At 37.1% G+C, this 12,582-nt stretch overlaps 1 protein-coding gene across 2 annotated transcripts in view; it reads right to left on the bottom strand.

Moving 5' to 3' along the window:
* Positions 1-12,582, bottom strand: part of LOC121645756 (endothelin-converting enzyme-like 1) — a 59,957-nt gene that overhangs the window by 14,172 nt on the left and 33,203 nt on the right. For both annotated transcript variants that reach the window (XM_041994441.1, XM_041994440.1), the window contains exons 7-11: positions 10,198-10,420; positions 6,697-6,795; positions 6,192-6,266; positions 2,191-2,294; positions 1,295-1,353 (exon numbers count right to left, since the gene is read on the bottom strand). In XM_041994441.1, the coding sequence (XP_041850375.1) occupies positions 1,295-1,353; positions 2,191-2,294; positions 6,192-6,266; positions 6,697-6,795; positions 10,198-10,420 (560 nt within the window). The remainder of the gene's footprint in view (positions 1-1,294; positions 1,354-2,190; positions 2,295-6,191; positions 6,267-6,696; positions 6,796-10,197; positions 10,421-12,582) is intronic.

Consider the following 12,582-nt stretch of genomic DNA (forward strand, 5'->3'; position numbering starts at 1 on the left):
TGGGGCAGAATTAGAAGGATGGTTTCTCCCTCATGCAGTTCTGGTTTATGGTCTGGTGGTGGTGGTGGTAGACTGGACCATATTGTCTGACCACAATGATCCGGACTACGGGCCTGGGGTCAGTCTCTGCCTGATCTGTGTCCTTCCTCTTTACAAAAAAGTCAGAAATATCTCCCTTTCTCTTCATTCTTGTACTGTATCTTCATATAAAAAATCAAGAATGGCTACGTGAGCTATTTCTCCACATTTTAATGCTGTAGCTGCTTTAAAATCAACTAGCAGCTTTACTAGCCTCCTGTTTATATTAGACTGGATCATGTAGTGCTAGCTTAGTCAGCGCTAAGTAAAGTGGATATTTAGGTACTCTGATCATTTTCATAGTTTAGCAACAGGTGTGGAGGAACAGATCAATCCAAACACATCAAAACTAAATGGATGACAGTAAATCATCCCCCTAAATGTGTAGTCATAGCAACCACAGAGCTTTGGGGGTGTAGAAGTAGAAAATATACTTTACTGACTGTGTCTGATTCAAACATGAGAGGGACATCTGTGGTCACACGTTAGCTCTACCACCAGGAAAAAGCCTCATCTGACTCCTGATTAAGCTCCGGCAAAGCTAATGGCACCATCAGCCTCCTTTGTGCTAATTACAATACAGTATTTAACTCAACATGTTAAATCATCCTGACAGAAAAATATACACCATATACAATCTGTAAGTTAGAGAACTTTTAATTAAACTGCAGTGAAACAGAAAATGAATCGGCGAGCTGAGAACCGAGGAAGTGAATTAGCTGAGAAGAATAAAAATATTCAGAGAAATGATGGAGTGGACCCTGATTGCTGTGTTTGTCCGACTCCTTCTGTCCACCAGCATCAGCTTCTAAACAAACCATTGATTTTAGTTATGGGAGAGATTTAATCCAGCTGCCAGACGCAGGTGATGAAGATGAGGAAGGAGGGAGGAGGAAGGAGAGGAGTGACATCGCAAGGCTGGATTTATTAAAACTCAGGAAGGTGTTACTGTTTGTTTTCCTCCAGGGGGGTGTTAAATATGTGAGGTGAAGATTGAAGTGGAAAGTGAGCAGTTAGAAAGAATATGATATGAGGAGGTGGACGCTTTTTTCCCCGCGGCTATCCTGAAAACACGGTGTAATTGCGTGTAACTAATGCATGGTCCATGTTGTGGTGCAGAATGGAGATGGAGCAGGGATTGTGTGTGTAGGAGTGTGTGTGTGTGGCAGTAGCTGACAGAAATATCAGTATGTACAATGAGGAATCACGCACTCACCCATTTGGTTCTTGTTTGGCAGGTAGTAAGCATTAAGAGCCTGCGGGGGGAGAAGCCACCTGAGGAGACAAACAGGGTTTTAGAGATGAAATCCCTGACACACACTCAAACCTATCCACTTAAAACACACCGGATGCTGAACAGAATCCCAAACACAGCTGCCCATCTCCCTCTAAAGCCCCCCTTGTAGAAAGATATTCGCTGTGTGGTCCCATGGCCAACGCTCCTCTCTGCATATGAAAACACAGGCAGTTCCTTTATGATAATCTACTTAAAGTCCATCCAATCGATTGGCACAAAATCCCTTAAACGACTAACTCCGAGTGTGAGATGCCCTTGTTCTGAGAGTGAAAGACTGATGGCTCTCTGGACGTAGGAGTGATGGAGGGAGGCAAACAGAATGGAAAGGATGAGTGTTTCTTCATTTGTTACACAGTGAGTGATGAAGCTTCACTTTTTGGTGATTAAGGGGAAGTTTGTGATTCAGCTCTTCACACTGCCAAGCATGAGCTGATGATACAGTTGTTTTCAGCACCTTCAAATACTAATGTGACTGTAATGTGTTGTCATATCAGAGAGGCTCTCCATCCGGGAGAGTTTAGGAAAACAGTGTGTCCCACAGCACTGTTCTGCTGCCTGGCTGCTGCAGATAAGTGAATCAAATGGATTTTCTGTAGCTGTTTATGTCGATTTGGTATCTGTTGGTTCAATTTAGAGGCTTATCAACAAATATGACAAACTAGAGAGATCCATGGGAACACATGTTCAGCATGTCAAACATACTAAAACATACACACTCGGAGTGTGAGCCTCAGCTGCGAGCTCAGGCCGGATCTGACTGCTGCGATGGCTGACGAGTGCAGTTTGTGTGATCTCTGATGAGATATGACACTCACGCTGTCTTGTCCACTTCTTCATGGATTTTCTTGACAGACAGCTTGATGTTGAACTTGATGCTGTTGAGGATGTTCTTGAAGTAGGTCTTCTCACTCACATCAAACTACAAACCACAGATAAAGAGAAATCTTTACTCAAAGCCGCACACTTAAGGATCAGTTTGACATTTAAAGCTTATTAGCTTCCTAGAAGAGAATAGAATTGGTCATGTTTTCATGTCTTCCATATAAATGTAACGTGACATAGGGGGAAGAGGAGGCTCTGTGCATGCTGCAGTGCTGGCAAAATTAGTGTTTTTACATCATGGAAACATGTAAAAACAAAAAGCTGTTTTTTAAAACCACTCCAAGAAATGATTGATCCCAGACAAAAAAGATCCAACCTTACAGAAATATATTTAACACTTTGAATTATAACAACTTAAAAGAATCAAAACATGCAATGAACAAGCAAAATTAATCTTCACTTTTAACTCTTTTTATCAAAGCAAATTCATTAATTCTCCATATGTGGAGCCTTGCTGCATGAATGCCTTTAGATGTTCAACCTACTGTGGTTCTGTTTGGCTTAATTTCTATAATCTTCTTCTTTTTCTTCTTATTATTACTTCTTCTGCCTTAGTCTTGCCTACTTTATGCTATTCCAACATAAAAATGCTCCACCTGTTCTGGAGATTAGTGCTAACAGTTTTGACATTTTAAGATTTGTACTTTTTTAAGTATTAAGAATTTTTAAACTTTAAAGCATTAAAAGGATTGGACAATCCTTAATTTATGTATAGAGCTGCTAAGTGTCTCAGCGAGTGACATCACATGCAGGATCAATCACATCCTCAGATAAAACAACCAGTCCAAATATAGATAATAATAATATGTACAGTATATGTTCTCATAAGTTTGGCTCTTATGAAATATTCCACTCTTTTGGCTCTACTCCCAAAATATGGAGCTAGGATAGGGGCAAACATTTTGCAACTTGTATCTTCATATTTGAAACTATAACAAGTACAAATCAAATCTGCAAAATTAAAAACATTTGTCCCACATTTTACACACCTACCATTTAGAGTTTTTACCAATCAGTGAGAAAAGTCAAATATTGCGACATTCATAAAAGTTCAGCACTGCAGAACACTGATGAAACACCTTGTGAATCATATTTCTGTTTGCAAGTTTTTATGTATTGGCTTTATATGTTTTGTCAAGCCCTTTGTGATACACTTGTGATTGAAAGGTGCCACATAAATACAGCTGATTTGCTTTGATAAATCATCAAAATGCAGAAGTTTTAATGAGTAATTGTTAAAGGCTTAAAGGAGCAGTGTGTAAGAATTACTGGCATCTAGTGGTGAAGGTGGGCATAACAATGACTTCAAATTACAAATTGCAGAGATGACTGCAGGTTTCAACATTTACTGTCTTGATCTGAGTGTTACCCCAGTTCCCGTCAACACGATATGCACCAAGCTGCAGCTTGCAGACAGTTAATGAAAATATGAAGTCTTAATTAAAGGAAGATAAGTGCTTCAGAAGTCTAGAGTTTTTCTTCCAGAGTGAATTTAATGCAGCTGCAGCGTAGCGAATGCCCCCACCAGCTGTCGTGCAGTCAGCCATTATACTCTGTCATCTACGACTCATTTATATGTGCCAGAGTTTAATTAGGTTTAACAAAAGTTTGGCAACCTATTGCATATAAATGCAACACATATTTCCACGTTGTAATTAGCTTTTGTTGTTATGGTTTTTCAGCATTCTCATGCTTTGTTTACTGGAAATGCTGGTACTGTTTATAAGTGGATGTTTGATCTATTTGTGGATACATAAGACACACACGAGCACTTCCAGGACATGACACACTCACTCATGTTGTTGCTGTCTGACTGTAAACTATCAGTGAGCCTCCTTCCAGCTCTGTTTCTCCCAGTTTAACACTGTAAGAATGCACAATGAATGATATGCACAAAGCACATATACTAATTATGAATATGAGAGAAAATCACTTATAGATAGCAGAGGAATCTGCAGTTACCTGGAAACAAAGGACGTGTATCAGCTTACTTTTAACACTCTGCTTATGTAAATATGAGTTTTATTCAGTAACTTGATGCTGGTGCAGTAAAGCACCTGTAAAACAAAAATGTTTTGGGAAACTGCTTGACAGTCTTTGCGTTAAATTATTGGCTGTACTCCCCATTGAGATGTAAACTGAATCTTTTGACCTCAGTGTTGAATGAGCTTGTACAGAGTTTATAAACAAATTTAAACAAGTGGATTTATGACGCTAAAAGACCGACACCAGCAAACTGGAAGGATGCAGATCAGCTGAAAGATTCTTACAACCGTTTTCCAGAAGAGGCTGCGGGACCATCACATTAAACTTTATGAGGAAAAACAGCTGTGGAAAACTACAATGCTTATTATTTATAAAGTTTCTAACTTTTCTAATTTAAATGCTTTATTTTTCCTTACTGATAGCTTTATGCATATACAGAGCTATACATTTACACTTTTATCCATTTATCTGTAGATCTCCTCTTCTGAGGTATCGTCTCTTTCAGCAACACGCAGTCCCTCCAAAAACACATTTTCTGGTTGTTTCTTTCCTGTTTATTTAACAAATTTATTGTGTGCTGCTTTTCTAACAACAACAATAAAGCAAAGGAATACACTTAGCACAAAAAGTAAGGCAATTTGTGTTTGGTTGATTATTTCCTCCCTTTAATAGTACCAGCTGATGCAGTGAACAACCTGATTGGTAACCTTTACAACCAGGTGCAACTATAAGGATTGTTGTTGGGAGCACTTAAATTTCAAAATAAGAGTGAATACAACCAGGAGAATATTGCAGGGAATTTGGTAATTTTACTGGACACTACTGCCATGTTTAGCTGTGTTGTTCATTCCACCGAAACTATAAGAAGTTATACCTCGTTGTATGACAACAGGTGGTATTAGTTTATTTATTAGTGATTGTGCTAAATATATTTAGAAATTAAAATAATTATATATATATATATATATATATATATATATATATATATATATATATATATATATATATATATATATATATATATATATATATATATATACACACATATATATATATATATATTGTATTTTTCAGGTACCTGGTTAAACTAGCAAAAACTGTCCATTGTGGAAGATAATGAGATTTCTATGATTTAATTATTTTTAATTAACTTTTTTAAAAGTTTTGGTTTAAAAATTTTTGCATTAGAAAACTAAACAGAACAAGGAATTTATTTTAACTGAATTCAGTTGAAATAGAAAAACGGTAACATGAGTCATTTTAAATAAACCAAATGTGGTCAAGGTGGAGAGCATTCAATTAAAACAGCTGATATGAGATTCCTGAAAATAACAAATCAGTGAAGAAACTACTAATCTAAAAAGTAATATTAATCTGTTTTTCCAAAAATGAGTCTTGTGTCTTTGATGTGGTGAAGTATAAACAGCAACAAGGAAAGTACACCAGTACCAATAATGCAAATACTCAAATACCTCAAAGCCATGCTGTCTCTGTAAGCACTGCCCCATGGTTCTGATTCACAGCTTGATTTATTACCACTTTTCAGATTTGATCTGGAAGCACGACTCTTCTGAAGCAAAACTTCACTACAAAGTGCAGCTTTTAGCCTCCATTTATCCTCCTCGTTCCTTCTTCATCAGGACACTTTTAAGCCCACATCTGTGGAAAAATGAGCTGCCTTGCATCAGGTTTTATCTGCACTTTGAGGTTGGATCAACACAATAAATATGATCTATTTCATTATTTAAATGGTCTCATCAGCATCCTGCAAGTGATTGTGTATTTTTTTTTTCTGTCTGAATCCAATTACCCAGGATGCATGGCAACACCTGAAAGAAAATCATTCTTCAGCCAAAGAAGAGGACGCTGGGAAAAATGATTGGACTGTATGATATGTGGGTGCTGGTGTGTGGTGACAATGACTGTGTGTAACAAGCTCATGACTCACCCCATATTCTTGATCAATGAGCTCGGGTTTGAGCAGGAAGTCTGGGTATCCTGTCATCACCATCATGTGCTTCAGCTGGGAGACGAGGAGCAGAAAAATGATTATTAAAAAGGAAGGAAACCAATCAGACCTGACCAACTCGGTCACACGTCCACATGTAAGAGCACACACTCATGCATCAGCTAATCAGGCAAACCCAATGTAATAGGATTACAGGGAAGCTCTTTATATTCAGCACGGCCCTCTAAAAGGATTATAACTTTAGATTGTAAAAGTATTAGAGGGGATATCTTGCAGAGCAGACCCTAAATCAGCACCACAGAGAGAAGTGGATTAGGCGATCCTCACTTCTCAATGTCAAGCCCTTCATGTACCCTATCATTCTTCTACCAATCAATCAAACTCCCACAGAGGAAAGAATCACAAAGAAATAATTAAATGCTTCTCAAATACTAATCGGATCTGCCGGTAAGTCATGATTCAAAGGTTCAGTAAGGCTCCAAACCTTTGCTCTGGCAGCCTCTTTGGTGGCTTCATCCATCCAGTCCAACTCATGTAGTCTGAGATCCAGAGAGTGTTTTATGTCCTCTACCAGTTCCTGTACCTGGAGGGACATGGAAGAGAAAGTTTTAACCTTAAAACTTCAAGCCATTTTTTGGTATTTTTGGCAGACCTGTTTTTTAAATATATATTTACTTATGTTTTTTAAATGTAAAACTGCATGTAGGGCCTCAACCCTTTTAATCCCAGTCAACATATAGACATTATTTTTCCCCCTTTATCTTCCAGCCAATCACAGATCTTAAATGAGACACGTCATCGCTCACTTTGACTGACAGCTCTGTGATATTTACTCTGTAAATGTCAGAATAATCCTGGTTTATTATGCTGGTCATAAATTCTATTTATTTACTGATTTAGCATTGTTAATCTAAAAGTAGCTTTTATTAAGATTTTACTTTTTATTTTACAGTGATTTGGTGATACTGCTAACGTGGTGCTGCGGATATTTGGCTGCATCTAGAACTTGTGAACATTAATAGCATATTAGATCTGGATATATTTGTCCGTTTGGGTAAATGTTTATTTCTCAGTGTTGCCAACATTTTGGATGTTTTAGTGCATGTTACACAATTGTTTAAGAAAGTCTCTCTTTTTAGAATTCCACCTTTAATTTTGATAACCGTATTTTACACACAGGCCTGTAATGGGGAAATGGTTGATTTTAGCAGTGAACAGAAAAATCACAAATTTTACTATTCATCAAGAAAATGAAACCTTAACATCACAGAATGCTCAATTATTATTATTTCTACGAGATTTTCTTTTAAAAAAATCCTGAAAAATGAGGACAACTGTGTCATTAAGTAATCAAACTTTTATTTAAATGGTTGAAATATTTAAAATGATTTGAACATTTGGTAGTTTTGAGCCTAGTTAAAGTTTCTTAAGATATTCATGCTGAAAAAGAAAAGCTGAACATTTTTAATCTGTAATGTTCTATAGTGTTTGTGCTTTGGGAACTCAAATGGCTAGCAGCTGCCCTGGGTGTGTTAGTCACACTGGCTGAACAAGTACAGAGATACATCTCCTAAACCATACTACTATGCTTTATGGCCACTGTCCTGCAGGTTGCTTCAACACAGCTGACTGAAATTACGGCATGTATAACAGGCTTGTTCAGAACTTTAGGCAGCAGGGAAACATGAAAAACCTGTCGGATTGTGGCCTCTGGGGACTAGAAATGGACATTTCTGTCCTAAAATAAAAGAGGACATGTTGTGTCTCTGCATTTACAAATGTAACAGGTAACTTGTTTTCGTGCTTGTGATCTCATGCCTTTAAGCTTCAACTCCTGAGACTCATTAATTCCTGTTTGTGCTGAGGTAAGCAGTGTCAGTTAATCAGTGAAGGCTACACACTCCTGTTTAATGAGGTCTGCAACCTGTGTGAATATGCCAAAATATCACTGTGCACACTAAAACAATGTGAAACAGGCTTGGTGGATCCACTGTAACCTTGAAAAACCTTTCCTCTCTAATCCATAGAAGATGAGCACATGCAGCACAGACACCAATAATTTGATTTTTAAGATTTTCAGATGCTTCTGATTAGCTGCTGCAGGCCGCATAAAAAAATCTCTGTCCTGCCTTTTCATCAGAAAAGCTCCACTAGCTTGAAGCATTTTTTCAAAGTTAGACTTGGTATTTTATTAAAATCTTAAATGGGATGGAAAGAGCTCAGAAACTTAACTCTTAATTAAGTTACCCTACATAGAAAGTAACAACCAGTCAGAACTTATTCATTTGTGTAGAAATGGCTTCATGGTCCTGAGCTGCAGAAGACTTAAAAGTTTGTAAGAGAAGAAGAAAGATGGCTCAATGAAGGATGAAATGGGTGGGGAAGAGAATACAAGTATAAAAGAAGGTAAAGGGAGATGATGAGGGGCTTAAAGAAAGAACAAAGGGTTGCAGAGGTTAGAAATCCTATTGGGAATCATATCCCCATGACCTGGAATGAACACTAGACCAAGCTGTGGTTTCATATGAGTGGCTATTCAGAGATTCCTTTTTTCTGGTCAAGGCCAATGAGAAGTTCTATTTTTAAGGTTTTGCACACAACTGTTATATAAAGTTTTTATAGAAGAGAACTCTGTGTTGTTCAGACTCGGCCCGGAAGTGCAAGGCCTGCCTATTCATGAATCAGGCCCTCCCATCCAGGAACTAACCTTTTATACTTTAATTCATGTACTTTTAACTTTCATTTTAATTTCTAATTATTTAACAGTTATTTTTATACTGGTACTAAATGATTATTATTACAATCAGTCCCTGTGTGTGCTTTTTCAGCACCGAGAAAACTTAACTCTCCATATATTTGCAAGTTGCATGTGTGTCTGTATATTTAATTTATGTGTATATTATTGCAAAATATTGTGATAACTATTTTCTTTAAGTTTATTTTGGGTTCAGTCATGGGCTTGCTTGAGTGAAGTATTGACTGATTCATTTGGACAATGGACATCAGAAAGTGGTTCAACATGAAGAGAGCAGGTGTCACTCTGCAAGAATCAACCACTTCCAGCAGATTATTCCAGCAATGTGATGGGACCAAGCAAGACAACAGCAGTGGCAACCACTGCGGTCTCACCTTCTCTTCTGCTTCCGGCGGCATCGTCTGCAGCCGGATTAAACTCAGTCTGACTCTGAGTCATTCTTACAAAGTGTAGTCAGTTCCAATCAAATGCTCACTGACAGTATTTTAGTATTTGTCTGCAGCAGATGTTTGCTTTATGTTTTAAAGAACTAAATTAAGCTGAATAGAATTAAAGAAGATATGTTTGGTTGAGCACCAAAAGCCTTTTCTAAGAATGAACTCATGTAAAGTATTTGTTCAGGTTAATTACTGAGTGTTCCACCACTTTTTGACTGGGATGTAAAAGTTTGCCCAGTGACCAGAGCATAATGAAAACATCTGTGTTCTCCTGTGTGGATTCATGGTGCTGAATGTAGCGCTCAGAATATTACTGTTCAAGTTTTTTGATAAACTGAGCTTGGCCTCAGTCTGTCTTATAAATCTGATTATTGATTGAGATTGCTAGCCCGACTTTGCTGTTCATAAATGAAATATTCTTTCTGTTGAATCTGTCACAGCTGATATCAGATGGATCCAATTTTAATTGTCAGCATACGTGTTTCTTTTTTTTAAATATAGGATTTGTCCTCTTAAATTTAAAATTCATTTAATAAATAGGGCCTGTCCACAACAATCAGTTGCCCGCCTGTTACTTTTAGTGGCGCCGAGACTGATGTTGTTGCTAGAAGCTGAATGTTAAAGCTGAAAGATGAAGCTGAGCCTACAAAGAGAAAAGATGTGTTAAAAATGTTCATTCTTTTCAGCTTTTTAGCCCTGTACATGAAAAAAAGTTTCTCTTTTTTGTACACACCTTCTGTGAAGCAAAAATGTCATAGGCTAAATGAGATGTCATGGTCCTGTATATTCAGACCTTGGCTTTGCTTTGTGAGGAGAAGTGCTGCTGGACAAACAGGGCTCCCAGGGCCATGCCAAAGTGTTTGTTGGCCTGGGTGAGGCAGAGCCGGCCCAGCTCCAGCTGCTGCTCAGTGCCGTCAATCTCTCGAGAAAACTCGTGGATGGTGCTGCGGAAGGCGGTGGACAGGTGCTCACTCAGTGCTGCCACGATGCGCCACAGCATGTAGTTATGGAGAACCCTAGAACAAAAGAAACAAATTCACACTATTTCATTTATTAATGAAAATATCTCCTCAGCAAAACTGTGTTCTAATCCAAAACCTCTAGGAGAGAAAGTTGAGGAGCTGATGTGTTCACAACTTTTAAACAAGCAGTTTTTTGCTTCATCATTTCTTCTTAACAAACATACAGTAAAAGTAAGACCCAAGCCACTCTGATGGCTGTACAAAACCAGTTAGATGACAATTTATTGATAAAAAACACAGAAGATGGTCTATATGGATATTCACTTCCATATGCAGTTTGTATAAACATCTTCTTTTTATTTTAATATTTTATTAATATTTATTGTAAAATATATGCAACAAATATTAAAATTGAGATTTTTTATATTTCATGAAAAGGTGGATTTAACCCTCATGCCCTCCTCTGGACTTTTTTGTCTGTTTCTCAACTTAAAAAACAAAACAAAACAAACAAAAAAACAAACAAACAAAAAAAAAAAAACACCTGGTCATAATTTCAGCTGTGTTGCGGTTGTGGAATGAATCTTTTAAATAATTATTATTTTTAGGCCTATTCTTTTCAAATCCCCTATCTTTTTCTATCATATCTTTTATACTTTTATACAGTTCTTACTCAAAAATACCAAACATTTAATCATTTTTAGGATATTAATTCTTTAAATGAATTACTGTTTTATTATATATATATATATATATATATATATATATATATATATATATATATATATATATATTATATAATAAATATTAGAAGGTTTTTGGTGGTGATTACTTGCATGAGTCAAAGATTAGCAACAAATCTGATTTGATTTGTATTTTTATGTGGTGTCAGAAAGTCGCTCTGGGGACGCTCATGGTAAAAATGTACATGCATTAAAAATCATCATACATCAGAATTTGGTTTGCTTTAACTTTTTTAATAAATCATTTGAACATTCCATCATTTTAAGACTTTTAACATTTAAAAATGCCAGTTTAATTATTTGAATGATTAATTATTTATTTAAAAAAAACATTAAATAATATCTATTAAATAAAAATCAGAAAAAAATGATGTATGATGATTTCATGGCTGTTGTTCTGCATGGACACATTTGGCCATGAAGGTCACCAGAGGGCACAACATTTGAGGAGGGCCCAAGGGTTAATGACTTAAATAGCTGAGGATGCAACACAGCTAGACAGAAAGAACTGGAGGAGCATGTTACAGCTAATCAGGTCAATTATTAACAGGTCAGTGATATTACAGGCTATACAAAGAGAACCTAGAGAGGTAGAGCGTCTCAGTAGTGAAGAAAGGAAGAAGTTCATGAATCTACAACAAACTGTTTATGAATTATGGATGGATGTAAAACTGTGAAGACTTTGAATCTTCCATTATCTACAGAAAATAATATAATCTACATATTTAGTATGGGAGCTGAATCGACAGTAATGCAGACTCTGCATCGGTCTGTCGTGTAGAAGAAGGAGCTGGTCGATCCTCCCCCCTCCTCTGCTCTCACATCTTCAGACACAAGTTAGTTTGGGCACAAATATCTCGCAAGGAATGAGCCAAAAGTCAGGCCACAGTTTTATCACGCTGTGACTCGTGAGAGCACATTTGTGACTTGCAGCAGCAGATTCAGAAAATTGTAATCGCTAAGTTGAGGTTGTAAAGCAAAATGAACACTTGAAAAAAAATTTAATTACAAGTAAACTATGGAAGATAATTTGTCAGATGGACTATTTTTTCTCTGTAACTTCAAATTCAGTTCACGTGTGTGTGAGTTTCTTTACAGCAGAAAATTTTGACATACAAGGTCAGATTTTTGATGTGCAACTTCTCACATTTTATTCTACAAGTTTTCACATCAAATCTACAAGTTTGTTCATTTTGGCACATTTTTACTTTATTTTTACTGGAGATAGGGTGATAGCTGGTTGGCCAGGCCGTGCTTGTAAAAATTATCATTTGATCTCAAGCATCTGCCTGGTAAAACAAGGTTAAAAATCTGGGAGGGGCCTGGAGTAGAGCCACTGCTCCTCTACATCAGGAGGAGCACATGAGGTGGCTATGGCAGCTGTTTAGGACATCTCCTGCACGGCTCCTTGGGGAGGTTTTCTGGGTACATCCCACCAAGAGGAGGAGAGGACATGCTGGAGGGACAACGTAT

The sequence above is a fragment of the Melanotaenia boesemani genome, chromosome 9 (assembly GCF_017639745.1).
Source record: "Melanotaenia boesemani isolate fMelBoe1 chromosome 9, fMelBoe1.pri, whole genome shotgun sequence".
In the NCBI taxonomy this organism is placed as follows: Eukaryota; Metazoa; Chordata; class Actinopteri; order Atheriniformes; family Melanotaeniidae; genus Melanotaenia; species Melanotaenia boesemani.